The following is a 15,277-nucleotide window of genomic DNA, read 5'->3' on the forward strand; positions in this document are numbered from 1 at the left end:
TGCCTCACTACTTATAGTATACGGTATGATTCAGTATTGACTGATGACTTATTGTATTGTACATTGCAGTCATACAATACGTTAACAGACAAAGCCGTAATATAAACCAAACCAAGTCTCGTGCACTGAAAAAGTCCAAAAACCCGACAAGTAATACGCTCTTCTGCAGCTCAGCTTTTGATGTACACTATACACACGCACTCCTTCTCTTTTAAACTTTCTTTCCAGCATGGGACCTAAAGCTTCCAACAGTTCATTTTATACTAACCCCGCGTGCACTAACTACAATCCTAATAACGTTTTAAACATCACAAAAACACAATTAAAGTCTTACTTTCACATTCATTAACAAACAAAACAATCTTCTTTAACTACCCACGACCCACCGCCAAAAACCGCAATCACCGTCCCCTCACCACCACCATTGACAATGTTTTCTTCTCCAAATCAAATTTGATTACTACATTATCTCTTAATTAAGAGCTTAATTAAACTCAAACTAATAAAGGACAAGAGGATGATACCAAATTGTAAAGAGCTTAAACAAAACTTCATTATACACACATTAATGTTCCTCAACAATCCTAATTATTAGACAAAATTTTAAAGTACTGTTACAAGTTGAATTTAAACAAAACTTCACACAACCATCACTCTTTAGAGTGTACTGTAAAACAAATCATAAGAAAATTAACTAATTTTATTTTATATTTTTTGTTGTTGTCATGTTACCGGAGCAAAATCGCCGTACAACCAACAAAACCTCAGAGTCTTGAAAGATGAAACCATGAGTGTGTACTGTGTTCTGTACTCAAAGAACAACTAGAGGATCTGAGCCTAGCAAAATATCTTGGAAGAAATCATCCACTTGGCATAACGATGAAGAGGGTGAAGAGAAACAAGCTTTGTCGAAATCTATGAGTGAGTCAGCAAGAACAATGCTGTCGTTTAATTCTTGATCACACAAAAACGGCGTCGTGTTTTCATCAAACACCATGGTTTGTTCTTCTTCAAACAACATAGGAAACTCTGGTGTTTCGAAGTTGAACACGTCGTCCCAACAAGGCATAGGAAACTCGTGTTGGAAAAACGACGCCGTTTCGTCTAACAAGTTTGTCTCACCTTGACATTCTCTGAAAACTTCACAAACTTCGTTTTGTTCCTCCGATTGCTGTGACTCGCCGGAGTTACTGCAGAAATTTAAGACTGACGTAGGCGAAGAGAGAGGAACACAACGATCTTCGCCGGAATCGTAACCGGAGTTACCAGACCCGGAGGCTTCTGCTTCGGCGTCGGCGTCAGCGTCGACGATTACTTTCATTTCGGGCTTCACGGCGGAGGGTTCTACCGGTGTTTCTCTCTGCGGCGGCGTGATAAAGTTTGTTAAAGCGTCGGGTCCACGAAGCTTAATAGCGGCATTGTCGTACACCATAGCAGCTTCTTCTGCAGTTTCGAAAGTACCTAACCAAAGCCGTACTCTCCGAGCAGGATCGCGAATCTCAGCAGCCCACTTCCCCCATGGCCTCTGCCGTACACCACGGAACTTTCTACCACTGGTGATAGCAGGAACTTTCACCGGCCTTTTAACAGTCGATGTTTCTCCGGCAGGTCTTTTTCTGTTGACGACGGCTTTAGCGGCGGCTTCGATTTCAACACGGTGGATATAACGCTTTGTTCTTTTTCTGGAGAAAGTTTCTTCTTCGTCGCTGGATGAGTCGGTGGCGTCAGGGTCGGTGACGGATATTTGTACGACTCTTGGGTATATAGTTGAGTTTGTTTTGTTACTGTTAGCGGTTTTCTTGGTTGTGATGACTTTTTTTGTAACAGTGTGATGTTCTGTGTATTTGCATAGGATACTCTTACTAGGTAGTTGTTGTTGTTGATGATGATGTTCCATTGTGTCTCTTAAGAGAAAGAAATGAATGTGTTTGGTTAAGGAACAAATAGGGCCGGTTACGGAATATAAAGAGAACCGTGAAGAAGAAGGGTAAAGCTTTAGGATGGGTATTCCAAAGGCTTTTTATGGGGAAATCTTCCAAAAAGACATGAAAAGTTAAGGATTTAAGAGGAAAAAGAGAAAGTAAAAGAGGATAAAATTTAAAAATGGAAAGAAGTAAACATGGTGGTGGTAGAGAGTGTGAGGAATAAAGAGTAAAGAAAAGCTTTTAACATGATGGGTTATGAGAAAGAAAGAAAGAAAGAAAGAAAAGGAATTATTGAGAAGATGGTGATTCTTATATTGAAGATTTGTTTCTTGATGAGAGTTTCGTTGAAACTTCTCCTTGGATTCAAAGTGAATTCAAAGTGAAGAAGAGAGAAAAATGGTATAGATTCTGTTGGGTGAAGAGTGATATGTGTTGTTAATGTCACTGAATGGGTAAAGAGGCTAGTAGTTGAAGAGGAACAAGAGTTCAGTGTTTTCTGAGAGGACCAAAACACTTAAAACCCGTTTTATAGGATCCAACAGCCGAAATTAAAACATTGAAAAATACCATCACTTTATTAAATTAAATAAATTCCTTTTTCTTTTAGTAAATATTTTCAAAAAAATTTCATTAATTCAAAAATTGATTTCCCTTGGAAAAAGGAGAAAGAGAAAAGGTGGAGTTGATAGTGAGAAGACAGAATTCTACGACTCGCCGCATTTAATACGAGATTTAAACACGTTGCTGAGATGTTTTCACATAAAAGAGATCTGAACCAATGAGAGACAACATCTAACGGTCCCTATTCGAGTAATCACATGCTACCACAATGTGGTTCGTTTTTGTAATGTGAGTCACGTGAGACCCAAGATACACGGTCAAATTGGTTTGACTAATAAAACCCAAGATGTTAACGAAGAAATGAATGCAATGAAAATTGAAAAATGGGAAAAAACAAGAGGGTAAAATGGTAATGTGATAGGGATGGTTGTGGTCGTAAAAAAAAACACAACATTTTGTGCTGGCGACTGACCAGGGTGAGGTGGGTGGGTCATGTGTTAATAATAGTAGTAAGTTTTATTTTAGCAGTGATAAGGTTTGTGGAGTTTGTTGTTTCTTTTGTGTGATGTTGTTTTTTTGGTGAAACGTTTTGTATTGTATAATCAAGTTTTTACAGCTAGTGGTAGAATTTAACGTGGCGAGCAACCTAGAATTCGCGGCCATTTACAAATCGATTCTGTACGTCTCTGGGTTTTTCTGCTCACTGTTGTTACTCACACAGATACAATACAACTCCACGCGCCTTTTCACTCGTCGCTTACACGCTCTCACTTATATCAATTAATTTTTTTTAATGTGAAAAGTTAAAATAAAATAAAAGTTGTGTAATTTTTACGGTCAATAAATTTCACTTAAAAGGATTAGTGTAAAAACATGATAATTTATTTTGTTGAGAATAAAAAGTAATTAATTAGTAAAAAAAAAATCATATTATCACGAATATACAATACCAGGAGTAGTTTAATGTTTTAAAACTATGGATGTTGTGAAAAACTAAAAATTAGTACTAGTATTTTTCATCAAGTTTTATAACACAATTAATTCATGATAATTGTTTTTAAAAAATCGGATTAAAATAAGAATTTTATATATCTGATAAATATAATTTTGAAAATATGGATAGTAAGTATTCATATTTTCAAATATACAGAGATCTTCTTTACAAAATAATATTTATCAAAAAAGATAAATCGGAATAATTTAGTATTTATTTCATTTAATTGATAAAAAGTATATATAAAAAAATATATAAAAGGTAAATAAAAGAAAATACAAATTCTTTAATAATATGATAAGAGAGAAAATATAAATAAAAGATGTGAGAAAACAAATGCATATAATTATAAAACTACATAAACATTCTTAAGAAAATTTCAAAAAAGAGAGAATAAACCTATAGAAACAAATAATTTTGTAGAAAATTTCATACAATTTTCGGTTACCCACATCATGTTACAATCCATTAAATTGTTGAGAATGTGTCAAGTGTGAGTAGTGTGGATAATAGTCTCACATTGGTTGATAATGTGGAGACTTGAGCATTTATAAGTGAGAGAACCCACTCACCGATCACCTTAAGGTTTTGGGTGAATATGTGGTGTGTCTCTCAAAGATGTTGCTCTAGAAAAGGAAGTCCCACGTTCAATGCTCCCTAGTGAAAAATCTTCCCCCAACACAAATGCTACTTTGTTTAACTCAATCATGGAAAACTTACTTCACTAGAACATAGTAAACACTAGTCACTCAAATGTGTAGAATTATTAGGTTATAGGGCACCAATTGACATCGCGAACAATAATACAACATTGAATAATGGTATTTCATAAGGAACTCTTAACTCCAAAGTTGTGTTAGGAAATTTTCAATTTTGAAATTAATCTTAATAAATAAAAATTAATTTTTTTTATTGATCATATCTCTTGTTTTGTATTCTTTACTCAGGTGAAATAATTACTTCTTGATTATAAGATGATTCTACACTACAGATATAATTGAAAAAAAAACAATATAATTGTAAGAGAAAAGAGAAATTATGGAAGAAGAAGAAGAATGTAATGTTGTTGTGCAAACTACACTTTAAGTGTTTGATAATGTGTGTTAATATGTGATTTCATAATCTTTGCATTCATTACAATTAAAATAAAACTCTCATTTATTTATATAAGAGATTACTTTCACTCCAAGTAATCACAAAATAACTAACTCAACTAAAACTAATTTAAGTTAATTATTTTGACTCTGTCGACTCCTCCCACAGCTGCATGATTCGAATGCATGCTTCGACAGACTGTATTTGACTTTCTGTCAAATACAGACTTTGTTCGACACAAACTAATTTCGAGACCTATCGAATACAAACAGACTATTTCGACTTCGACACAAAGAATTACATATTTAACACACCACCTAATTTATTATGTCTAAGTTATCTGCATTTATCATTGTTCTTAATCTCTTGAACAACTCGACATGCACAACTTTCATCATTATATCTATAATCTGCTTCTCTGATCTACAATGCTCCCGGCTCAACTTTCCATTTGCTACATGCTCTCCCAGGTAATTGAACCTCATTTTGATGTGTTTGCTTCTTCCGTGTGTTATCAGATTCTTTGTCAGGTTGATAGCTGACATGTTGTCGATCTTCATGGTCATTGCTCCATGATTATTCCCTATAATTTCTTCGACTATATTCATCATCAGTGTTGCTTGGCATGCACATAGTGAAGATGTTATGTATTCAGTTTCACATGATGATAAAGATACCACTAGTTCCTTTCTCGAACTCCATGCGACTGGCATACCACCTAACATGAACACATATCCTACTGTCGATTTTCTATCTTCAACATCACCACACCAACTAGAGTTAGTGTAGCCCACAAGCTGGCATTCTTTTCCTTCGTCGACTGAAGGAAACAAAATACATTAGTTCAGTGTTCCTTTGAGATACCTTAGTATCCTCTTGGTAGCTACAAAATGAGATATCATCGGGTTTTGCATGAATCTGTTGACCATGCCTACACAATAAGTTATATATGGCCTTGTGTGAAAGAGGCATCAAAGTGATCCAATGAGTCTTATGCACTGTGTTGGATCAACATCATCTTCATCTGAGTCTTTCCACAGTTGCAATATGGGCTCAGTTGGAGTCAAAGTTGGGCTGTAATATTGCATCTCAAATCTCTTGAATATTTCGCCAACATATCTTCTTTGGTGAATTATCAAGCCTATATTATTCTTTTAGAATTTAATACCAAGGAAGTATGACAGATTTTCCAAGTCTAACATTTCAAACTCCTTACTTAAGTCATGTTTGAAGTCTTCAATCTCCTTCTTGCAACTTCCTGTTATCAACATGTCGTCATAGTATAAGCAGCTCACTCATGCTTCTCCTGATATACACACCATGCTCTGTCGAACACTTCTCAAACTCTTTATCTCTTATAAAACCGTCTATCTTATTATTCCAATATCTTAGAGCTTGTTTCAATTCATACAATGCTTTATGCAGCCTGTATACTTTTCTTTATTGGCCGTGTTTCACAAACCCAAGTGGTTGTGTTACATACACATCTTTTTCTAGAGGGCTATTCAGGAATGCATATTTCACGTCCATATGACATATCGACCAGTTATGCATATTGGCAAGATCAACAACCAACCTAATTATTTCAATTATAGCTACGGGTGCAAAGAATTCATTATAACTAATTCCTTCTTTCTGAAAAAACCCTTTCGCTACAAGTCTTGGCTTGTGTTCAACTACTTCACCTTTTGGATTCAACTTGACTCTATAAACGCATTTCACATCAATTTACTTCTTCCCTTTTAGGAATTAGACTAGTGACCAAGTATCATTGTCTTCTAAGGGTTTCATCTCATCCACCATAGCTGTCATCCATCTTGAGTCTTTCAAGCTTCAGTTGCATTGACTGGCTCAGTATCTGCATAGAAGGCATAGTGTACTAACTCACCTTCATCTTTGGTCATATAATCTGATGTGATTACACATTCCTGCAGCCTTGCAGACACATTTCTTGTTCTCTAGGGCCTGCTTGTCATAACTTGACCTTCAACAGCTTCTTGTCGAACTTCTCTACCAGCTTAACTAACGGGTTCATCACACGGGATTCTCATTGAATCCTTCTTTATGTTCTTAGTCGAATCCCACTACTTATGCTCATCTACGATCATATCACTATTGATAACGACATGCTTGTTCATTAGGTCGAATAGTTTGTATCCACCAGTCGAATGATATCCCACTAGAATCATCTAACTCAACTTATCATCCAACTTTCTTCTCAGTTGATATGGCACATGTCTATGTGCTATAGATCCAAACACCTTCAAGTGGCTTAAACTAGGTTTGATACCAAACTAATATTCTTCTGGTGTGATACCTTCAAGCCTCTTTATCGGACATCCACCCAATATGTATATTGCAGTTGAGACGACCTCACCCCATAGCTCATTTGAGAGATGCTTTCCTTTTAACATGCTTCTCACCATATTCATAATGGTTCTATTCTTTATTTCAACAATACCATTTTATTGAGGAGTATGTGGTGGTACCACCTTATACACAATTCCTTCTTTTGTATATAGTGTGTCAAAATCTTTCGACATGTAATCTCCACCTCCATCGGTCCTCTGAACCTTAATCTTGTGACCACTATGTCTTTAGACCATTGCTTTGAACTTGGTGAAAATATCGACCACATCATTTTTCTTCTTGTTTAAGTAGGTACACATGTTTCTATTGTAATCATCAATGAATGTAACAAAGTATTTGTTACCTCCAAGTGAATCTACCTGGATAGGACCACACACGTCTTACTAGATTATGTCGAGGGTGGATTTTGACTTGCTTCTTGCATCCTTGTTGAAGCTATTATTGTGTTGCTTTACTTGAACACATTCTTCACATACTTCTTATGGAATATGGACTTTTCGTAGGGCTAAAACCACGTTCTTCCTCTTCAGATTACTAATGTCATTGAAATTCAAGTGACCAAGTCTATAATTCCATAACCATTCATCTCTTCTAGCTGCAGTCGCCAGAAGCTTATGTTCCAACACACCAAGTTCAATCCTGAAGATTCTATTCTGAGACATATGAGACTTTAAGATTAACATGTTTCTCGAGTCAATCCCTCTCATCATTTTATCTTCGATCAATATTTTGTAATTCCTCACAATCAGCTGACCTATACTTAGCAGATTACTCTTCATGCCAGGTATGTACAAAATATTGGAAATTATTGATTGTTTACCATCCTTTCTTTTGATCATAACATCACTAATACCTTTAGTATGTAAGGTATTGTCATTTGTAAATTTTACCTTGTTCTTCAACGAGGGACTGATTTTGATAAACCAATCTTTTCTTCTAGCCAAGTGTGATGAACAACCTGAGTCGAGATACCATTGATCTTTGAATCTTTATTCTTCTTTTATTGTGACCGTTAGCATCACTTTGTCTTATACTATCTTTGCATCACTTTATTGATCTTTCTTGCATCATCGATATTGACTTGCATAATGGCCATATTTTTTTTACAATTGTAGCAATGAATATGACTTTTATTATGTTTTCTTCCATCACCTCTTCCTTTACCTGCACCACCACCTATGTGATTTCCTTGGTTATAATATTTTTTCTGATTCGACAACTGCCTTCTTTATGGTTTCCTCTACCAGTTGAAATAGTTGTAACTTCATCTGCCCTTGTTACCATTCCATCTTCCTTTGTCTTTCTTAGTCGACTGAGCTTGCAAAGTCACGTCAGTCTTCGACTTACTTGCAGTTCTTTCAGCATTAGAGGCACCGTCAAACACGAGCGTCCATCGCAGTCCTGGTTTGGATCCTTCGTTAGGGCTTGGAATATTGCAATCTTGAATGAATATGATGTTCTCATCAGGAAAGTCAAATTTCATCGGTTGATAACCCTCCACAGGTTGATGGGAAGGGTAGTCATACAAGATGCTCCCCTTGATAGCTTTCTGGGTTATATATTGAATGTCATACTCGGTTAACAACATTTGCCACCAACCAATTCTTCCACTGGCAGCGGGCTTTTCAAAAATATACTTTATTGGATCCATTTTGGATATCAACAAAGTTGTATAGAAAATCATATATTATCTTAGGCGTCGAGCTTCCCAAGCTAAAACACAACAAGTTTTACCCAATAGTGAGTATATGGTCTCACACTCGGTGAACTTCTTGCTCAAATAGTATATTACATGCTTTCTTCGACATGTGTCATCATGTTGACGCAATACACACCCCATTGGTTCAACTCAAACTATTAAACATGCCTTGGCTGCCCTTAACCAGGAAGTTATGTAGCTTGGTCAGTCTCTATATAACCAACCTGGAGCTACAGGCCAAGCAGCACAAGCAGGACCTACACCACCTAGTAGTGAGTCTGGCCCCTCAGAACCTTCAAGCAAGGGACATGAAGGAGATGTGATTGATGTTGATTTTACCGACTCTAAATGAGTTAATAGAGATTATTGAATAGAGGTTATTTTTATTTTATGTTTCTCCTGTGCTAAATTCTTAGGGATTTTTGTCAATTGAGTGTGATCGGATGTTCTCTTAATATAATTAGACTTGATTTGTTTAATATAGGTGCTCATTGACGCACACACTTCTGTATCTTTTGGAAATTTTGTCTGAATTACATGTATTGTGGATGGAATTTATATGCTGAAAATGTTGTAATTTGATATAAGGAAAATAAGATAAATTTTCCTGAACCTAAGAAGAAAGATATAACCCTGCATATTTCAGATGAAATGTCACTATTATTTTGCTTCCTAAAACATGATTGATCGCTTGCATGTTACTTAGAAATGGTACAACTTTGTATAAGTTATGTTGGTTGACCTGACACAGGTGGTTAAATTAAACCCCCAAGTATCGTCATTGCTATCACTCTTTATAAACATATCACTAATTGAAGATCCTCTTAGATTCCAATGTAAGTAACTGATACTTGAACCCAATAATGATAATAGTAGTAGAAGTCAACAATCTAATCTTTGAATTTGATAATTCCTTAGTATGGAAGCAAATAAAATGAAAAACATTATGTACAATTACTGATTTACAACACTTTGGTTTTAATGTACATATATACTAATGAATGAAATAATGTAGTTGAGGAAAGAGGGGGAGAGGAATGAAGTGATAGTCATTCACCCCAAGTACATTTTGGGACTCCGGGGAACTGATGGAACAACATGACCTCATCATGGTATGCATAAGCTTTATGAGGTTTGTTTGTATTGGAGTAATAGTAATTCATACCCCTACTGTTGCTAATGCTACTACTCATAGTTTCCCATATCACAGATTCATGCATGACTAAGTATATGAATGATTACATGATTGTATATTTGATTTGGAGCAACTGAATGAATTATATGTAAGCATCTGAATGTTGATGCTTCTGACTTCTGCTGCTGCTGGTGCTTAACTTTGATACATAGAAGATGTTGCTTCTTAAATGCTATGAAGATCCAGTACATCTACTGGCTATCACTTGTTATCATGGAAGAAGTGTTATTCATCTTGGAGAGTTATTTTGCCATAATTTTCCAAAAGGGGATATTGTTTTTCCTTTTGGATACGCTGCATTTAGTAAAATAACACCTTGGAGAAGTGTCTAAGTGTTCAAGATTTGGTGTAGCTTACTAAAGTTGCATGGAGCTGTAAAAAGGACACATGTTGGACGCAATGCTCCAGTATGTTGCTACGACATCTGGGCCTTGTGCAACAGGCGCCAGATTGACGCGTTTTAACAAAATCTATTGAGAAGATTCAGTTATGTTTTATTGTTATTAGGTTAGTAATATGATTATATAATTTGTGCAAAGATTATGAATGAAAAGAACTACATATCTACAAGGAAAAATCCCAAAGTTATTTTGCTATATAAGGAGCTCAAATCTACATTAGAAAGCAAACATTCACATTAAAGATTTTAGAGTTCTAGGGTTTACAAGAGTCTTTGTTATTTTATGTACACCTCTATATTTCAGTAACTTGACATAGAAGGTTTGTCTAGTTGAGTTATAAACTTAACATTATTATGAACCTCTATGTTTTAGTAACTTGGCATAGAAGGTTTGTCTAGTTGATTGTAATATTTAACTTCATTCATCTTGTTAGATTGAAGTTGATCACTAGGGTTTAATGATTGTTTTTCCCTGTCACGAATTGTGTGATAAAGAAGAAAGTGATTATGTTCTCATGTTTAGGAGGATGCTCTAAATATAAAGTCATTGGATAGTGTTAGGAATGGGCATATAACTGAAGGAGAATTGCCATCCAAGGCGCAGCGGAATTTAAAAATTTCTCCATTTAGTGATCCTTACGAATGGGCATGATCAGTGATAGAATCGTTACCTCTTGTGGCGATTCAAACCTTTGGTGCAGATCTCTGATAATGATCAAAACCTTTGATACAGATCCATGGGGCGATCACGAACGTTGAACGATGACAACGTCTCTACTCAGTCCACACGAACAGATTCCTTCAATCGCAGTGCTAGCTGTTATGAATGAAGGCTTTGAGTGAGAGAAAGAGGGAAACAAAATTCCAAGTCTCTACTTGAATTTTTGTCTGAGTAGAATGGAGTGACAATGCTTCTACCCAAGGGGTTCTATTTATAGAACCACTTGTGTGGGCTTCAAGCTAAAAAGCCCACTTAAGTGTATTTTGGCCCATATCTTATAATATGCCCAAAATCACTTAAGTATTTGGTACCTTACCATATTTCGTCTCCCACTTAAGTGCACCGTACCTTACGGTGTTCCTTAGTTACTCTATCTCTCATCAATCCGTCCTTTGTGTGTGACCCTATAGGTTTTCGCGACGTTGGCAATTATATTAAATCACGCATTTAACATAATAAACAGTGAGCGGTATCTAGCAACACATCACTGCTACCCAAGTCACGAAAATGTCATGTGATCTGACAAAACCTCCTGTGATAATAATTATGTGTATAATTACCCCTTTGCCCTTATGTCTATATTGAACACAAGGTATAGACCGTGTCACCCTTGTCCAGTTCAATATTGGGCCCATAGACATTTATCCTGTTACGCAGGATTGGCAAATTCCATCTAGGACACTCATGTCCCTCAGCATGCTTCGTGGAGTACCCATCAACTGTCTTTATGGTCATCCAGTTACGGACAACGTTGGATCAGCAATAAAGCACTCAACTCTACATCTAGGATCCATAGTGGTTTCAGGTCGAAGAGTGGTATACACTATTATCACCATGAGAATAACTTATGACACTTTGCATAACTTTCTATATAGTATTCTCATAGCGGGTCAATCCGGTATAAATATTACTCCTAATATTCATACTTATGTTTAAGACTTGATAACTCTTTATCCATGATCCATGAGATGTGATCATCAGTCTACAAACATAATAGTCTTAATGCTTTAATGTTATCCCACTTCACATTAAAGCTCGACTACGAATACTTTAAGAACAGTGCCCTTATGTTTAATGTGTTCTCATGATTAAGTCACACTTAATACATTAAACGGACTATCTATTCTAGGGACTTTATTAATCAACCATAATAAAGAAAATGCCTTTTATTATTAATAAATAATTCGATACAAGTACCAAAAGTATTGGCCTCTAGGGCTTACACCAACAATCTCCCACTAGCACTAGAGCCAATCAGACATACCCCGTATGCCCATTGATCTAGTATGGCCATCATGCTTCTGCTGCGCAAGAGGCTTTGTCAGTGGGTCAGCTATATTGTCTAGTGTAGGTGTCGCATCCACGAAAAACAACCGGCGGGCTAAAACAAAACAAACACAGAGCCGCCACCGTGCGTTATTTATCCCAAGAGAGGGAAAGGAAACGCTCGAAGTAAACCTGGAAAAGACATGGTCTCGCGACCAAAGAGAATGGGATCGGGAGTCGGTTATGCGAAGGGAAGGTATTAGCACCCCTACGCATCCGTCGTACTCGACGGGATCCACGCTCTAAAAGAAAGAAAAGATTGCTAAAACAAACATCACACACACACACACTGAAGACAACACAGGTGGAGGAAGAGGGGAGAGGGCTCGCTAGGATATCGCATCCTATGCCTACGTATCTCATCTGGAATGAGAATCAGAGCTACCGTAGTTCGGTTCACGCACGCCGAAACAAAACAAAACACAAAAAGGCAAACATGGAACCCGAACGCCAATCGTTGGACTTACATCGGCTTCCGAACCAAACAAACCCACACTGGAAACCAGATGCCACTTGATGGACTTATACCGGACTCCAAGCACACAACAAAAGGATACGGAATGCCAATTGCTGGGCTTACATCCATCTCCTACACACACAAGAAGAAACAAGCAACAAGTTACTAAGGAGTCTGGAACTCGAGCCTAGCAACTGTCAAGCAAACACACACAAAAAAGAAAAAGGGTGCCCGGAGAGATCTCGTATGATCTCCTGCCTACGTACCTCATCTGGTATGAGGATCAGGGCAACGTAGTTCCCCTTAACAGGGGAGAAACTTTCTCCTAACCAGAGACCGGGAAATGACCAACTAGAAGGGAGACTGACTCGAGCCTAATAGTTATCATGTATTCCACAATGGTCCTAGGTTGAGTTTTCTATCTATCTTGCACAAGCAGCAAGCTAATCCTAACCAGGCAAAGCAAAGCATGCAAGCATAATCAAAACAAAGCAAACATTCACAATTAGCACACACTATATACAGACAAAGTGGGCTCACACAAGGGTTAGGCTGCAAAAGCAAGCCAACTGTATCAGGGTGATGTTAGCTCTTAACCCTAACATTGAGAGTTAGGGTGAAGCAGATGAAATAGGAAGTGAGGGTGTGCCTCACAGCTCTTATCCCTGGCCTGGGAGAGCTTTAGACAAAAGAAGTGTGGGTTCAGAAAGTGGGAACCCTTCTACACTTATGACTGACTCAACATGGATCTTGGGTTAATATCCACAATGCATCAACACCAGTTGTGTGAGCAAAGGGATGACTCAACTGAATAGCAGGAGATGGATTGCACATCTCTTGTGTCTGCCAATTGCCTTAACAAAGGTCTTTTCCTGCTTGGGGGACAAAGATAAACAAGCACAAGCATTGCCTCTTAAGGAGGACTTCAGACAGGTGCCTGGCCAAGTAACAAGCCAGGTCTTCCAGACTACATGAAGTTAGTGATGATATACCTCAATTGGTTAAGCAACCAAGCAACAGCAAAAGCAAGTTCACAATGAACTATAGCAACTAATGTACCTGAAAACAATCTAACATAATCAGTACACAACTCAAACAGTCAAACAGACAAACTAAAAGTCAACAGTTAACTGTACACAAGCAATGCATCAAGCAAAGCATAAGCCAATGCTCAACACAAATGACTTAGAAGCCACCTACAAAACAAACTTAATGTTAATCAACTTCAATCAAATGAGCAACTCATGCCAAGTGAATTAATTCCTCCATGGCATATGCCTTTTGTCCTGAAAACACAACTCAAACATGAGAAGCAAACCCCTAGGACAAGGCCTAGGGTCAAAAGGGTGAGAAATAATTCAAAACAGAACATGAAAATTGGCACAAATCAAGTTCAATCAAATTAGAACAATGTCCAAGTGGTCTCACATTCATATCACTCACCAAGATCATTTCATGAAGCATTTAGTGCAAAGCATGCAATTTCAAAGCTCATTGGACCAAACAGAATGAATCAATCCAAATCCAATCAAAAATTATTCATTAAATCTCAAGAAAAAATCATGGCTAAACAGCACTCATAATATGATCATCATACCAAAATTCAAGTCATTTGGACAAGTGGAAGCAGGTCAAATAAAATTCATAAGTCAAGGCAAGGCAAAACAAGCTCATACAAGGCACAAAATCATGCATCAACTTCAAGCAAGCACAAAACAGAATTGGTGCAAGATAAATGAATCAAACCAAAGCCATGGCAAACTTTAAAGTGTCTAGAATCACTCCACCAAATTTCAAGTTCATCCAATACATATCAAGAATTTCACAAATCATTTAAGATCATGACTCACAAAAGGTCCACAATTGGTCAAACAGAAGAGAAATTCTCAAACAAATTGGAAATGCATCCAAAAAATCCACAAAAATTTTATGAGTGAACCTAACATCCAGAAGTATCAACATGCAAAAATTCAGATTATTTGGCATTCAATAGGCATGGTAAAGAAATTCCACAAATTGGACAAGAAATGGTGTGACACACATTGTCACACCTAGATTCAACAGCTCATATCTCATCAACCAGGAAAGCAAAAATCACAAACTCTATACCAAAATGTCACTTAGGATCTCTAGTTTGCACATGTAAAATTTCAAGAATTTTGGATTAAGCATCATCATTTCACAACCAAAATAGCAAACAAGGTGCAAGCAAACACATGTATGAACAAACCCTAGGCCATTCAAAAAATCACACGTGCACAAATTCTGGAAAAATCATCATTAAATAGTAGACATGATAAGGATCATTGTGCAAAAAATTCCATGTAATTTTGACCATTATTCCATGAGATATGATTTTTGGAAGTGATGGAAAAAATAAAAAATGATGGAAAGGCATGTGATCATGAGAAGCATGTGTGAAGAAAAAATGCCAAGCCAACTATGAAAATGCTCTCGCTCAGTATCGAACTGAGGAGAGATTTGAATCCAAGCGCGCGCCTAATGAAACTCACCGTTTCATTAAAGGAGGTGGC

At 36.9% G+C, this 15,277-nt stretch overlaps 1 protein-coding gene across 1 annotated transcript; it reads right to left on the reverse strand.

Annotated features, from left to right (window-relative positions):
* Window positions 1-548: 548 nt before the first annotated feature.
* LOC127082256 (ethylene-responsive transcription factor CRF1) lies at window positions 549-2,462 on the reverse strand. The gene has a single exon (XM_051022497.1). The coding sequence runs from the start codon at window positions 1,895-1,897 to the stop codon at window positions 812-814; it is 1,086 nt and encodes a 361-aa protein (XP_050878454.1). The 5' UTR covers window positions 1,898-2,462; the 3' UTR covers window positions 549-811.
* Window positions 2,463-15,277: the final 12,815 nt, after the last annotated feature.

This window comes from Lathyrus oleraceus, chromosome 5 (genome assembly GCF_024323335.1).
Source record: "Lathyrus oleraceus cultivar Zhongwan6 chromosome 5, CAAS_Psat_ZW6_1.0, whole genome shotgun sequence".
In the NCBI taxonomy this organism is placed as follows: Eukaryota; Viridiplantae; Streptophyta; class Magnoliopsida; order Fabales; family Fabaceae; genus Lathyrus; species Lathyrus oleraceus.

What these genes read in the sequence shown, in the direction of transcription:
- LOC127082256 (XM_051022497.1), bottom strand. Translation starts at nt 1,897, where the DNA reads ATGGAACATCATCATCAACAACAACAACTACCTAGTAAGAGTATCCTA.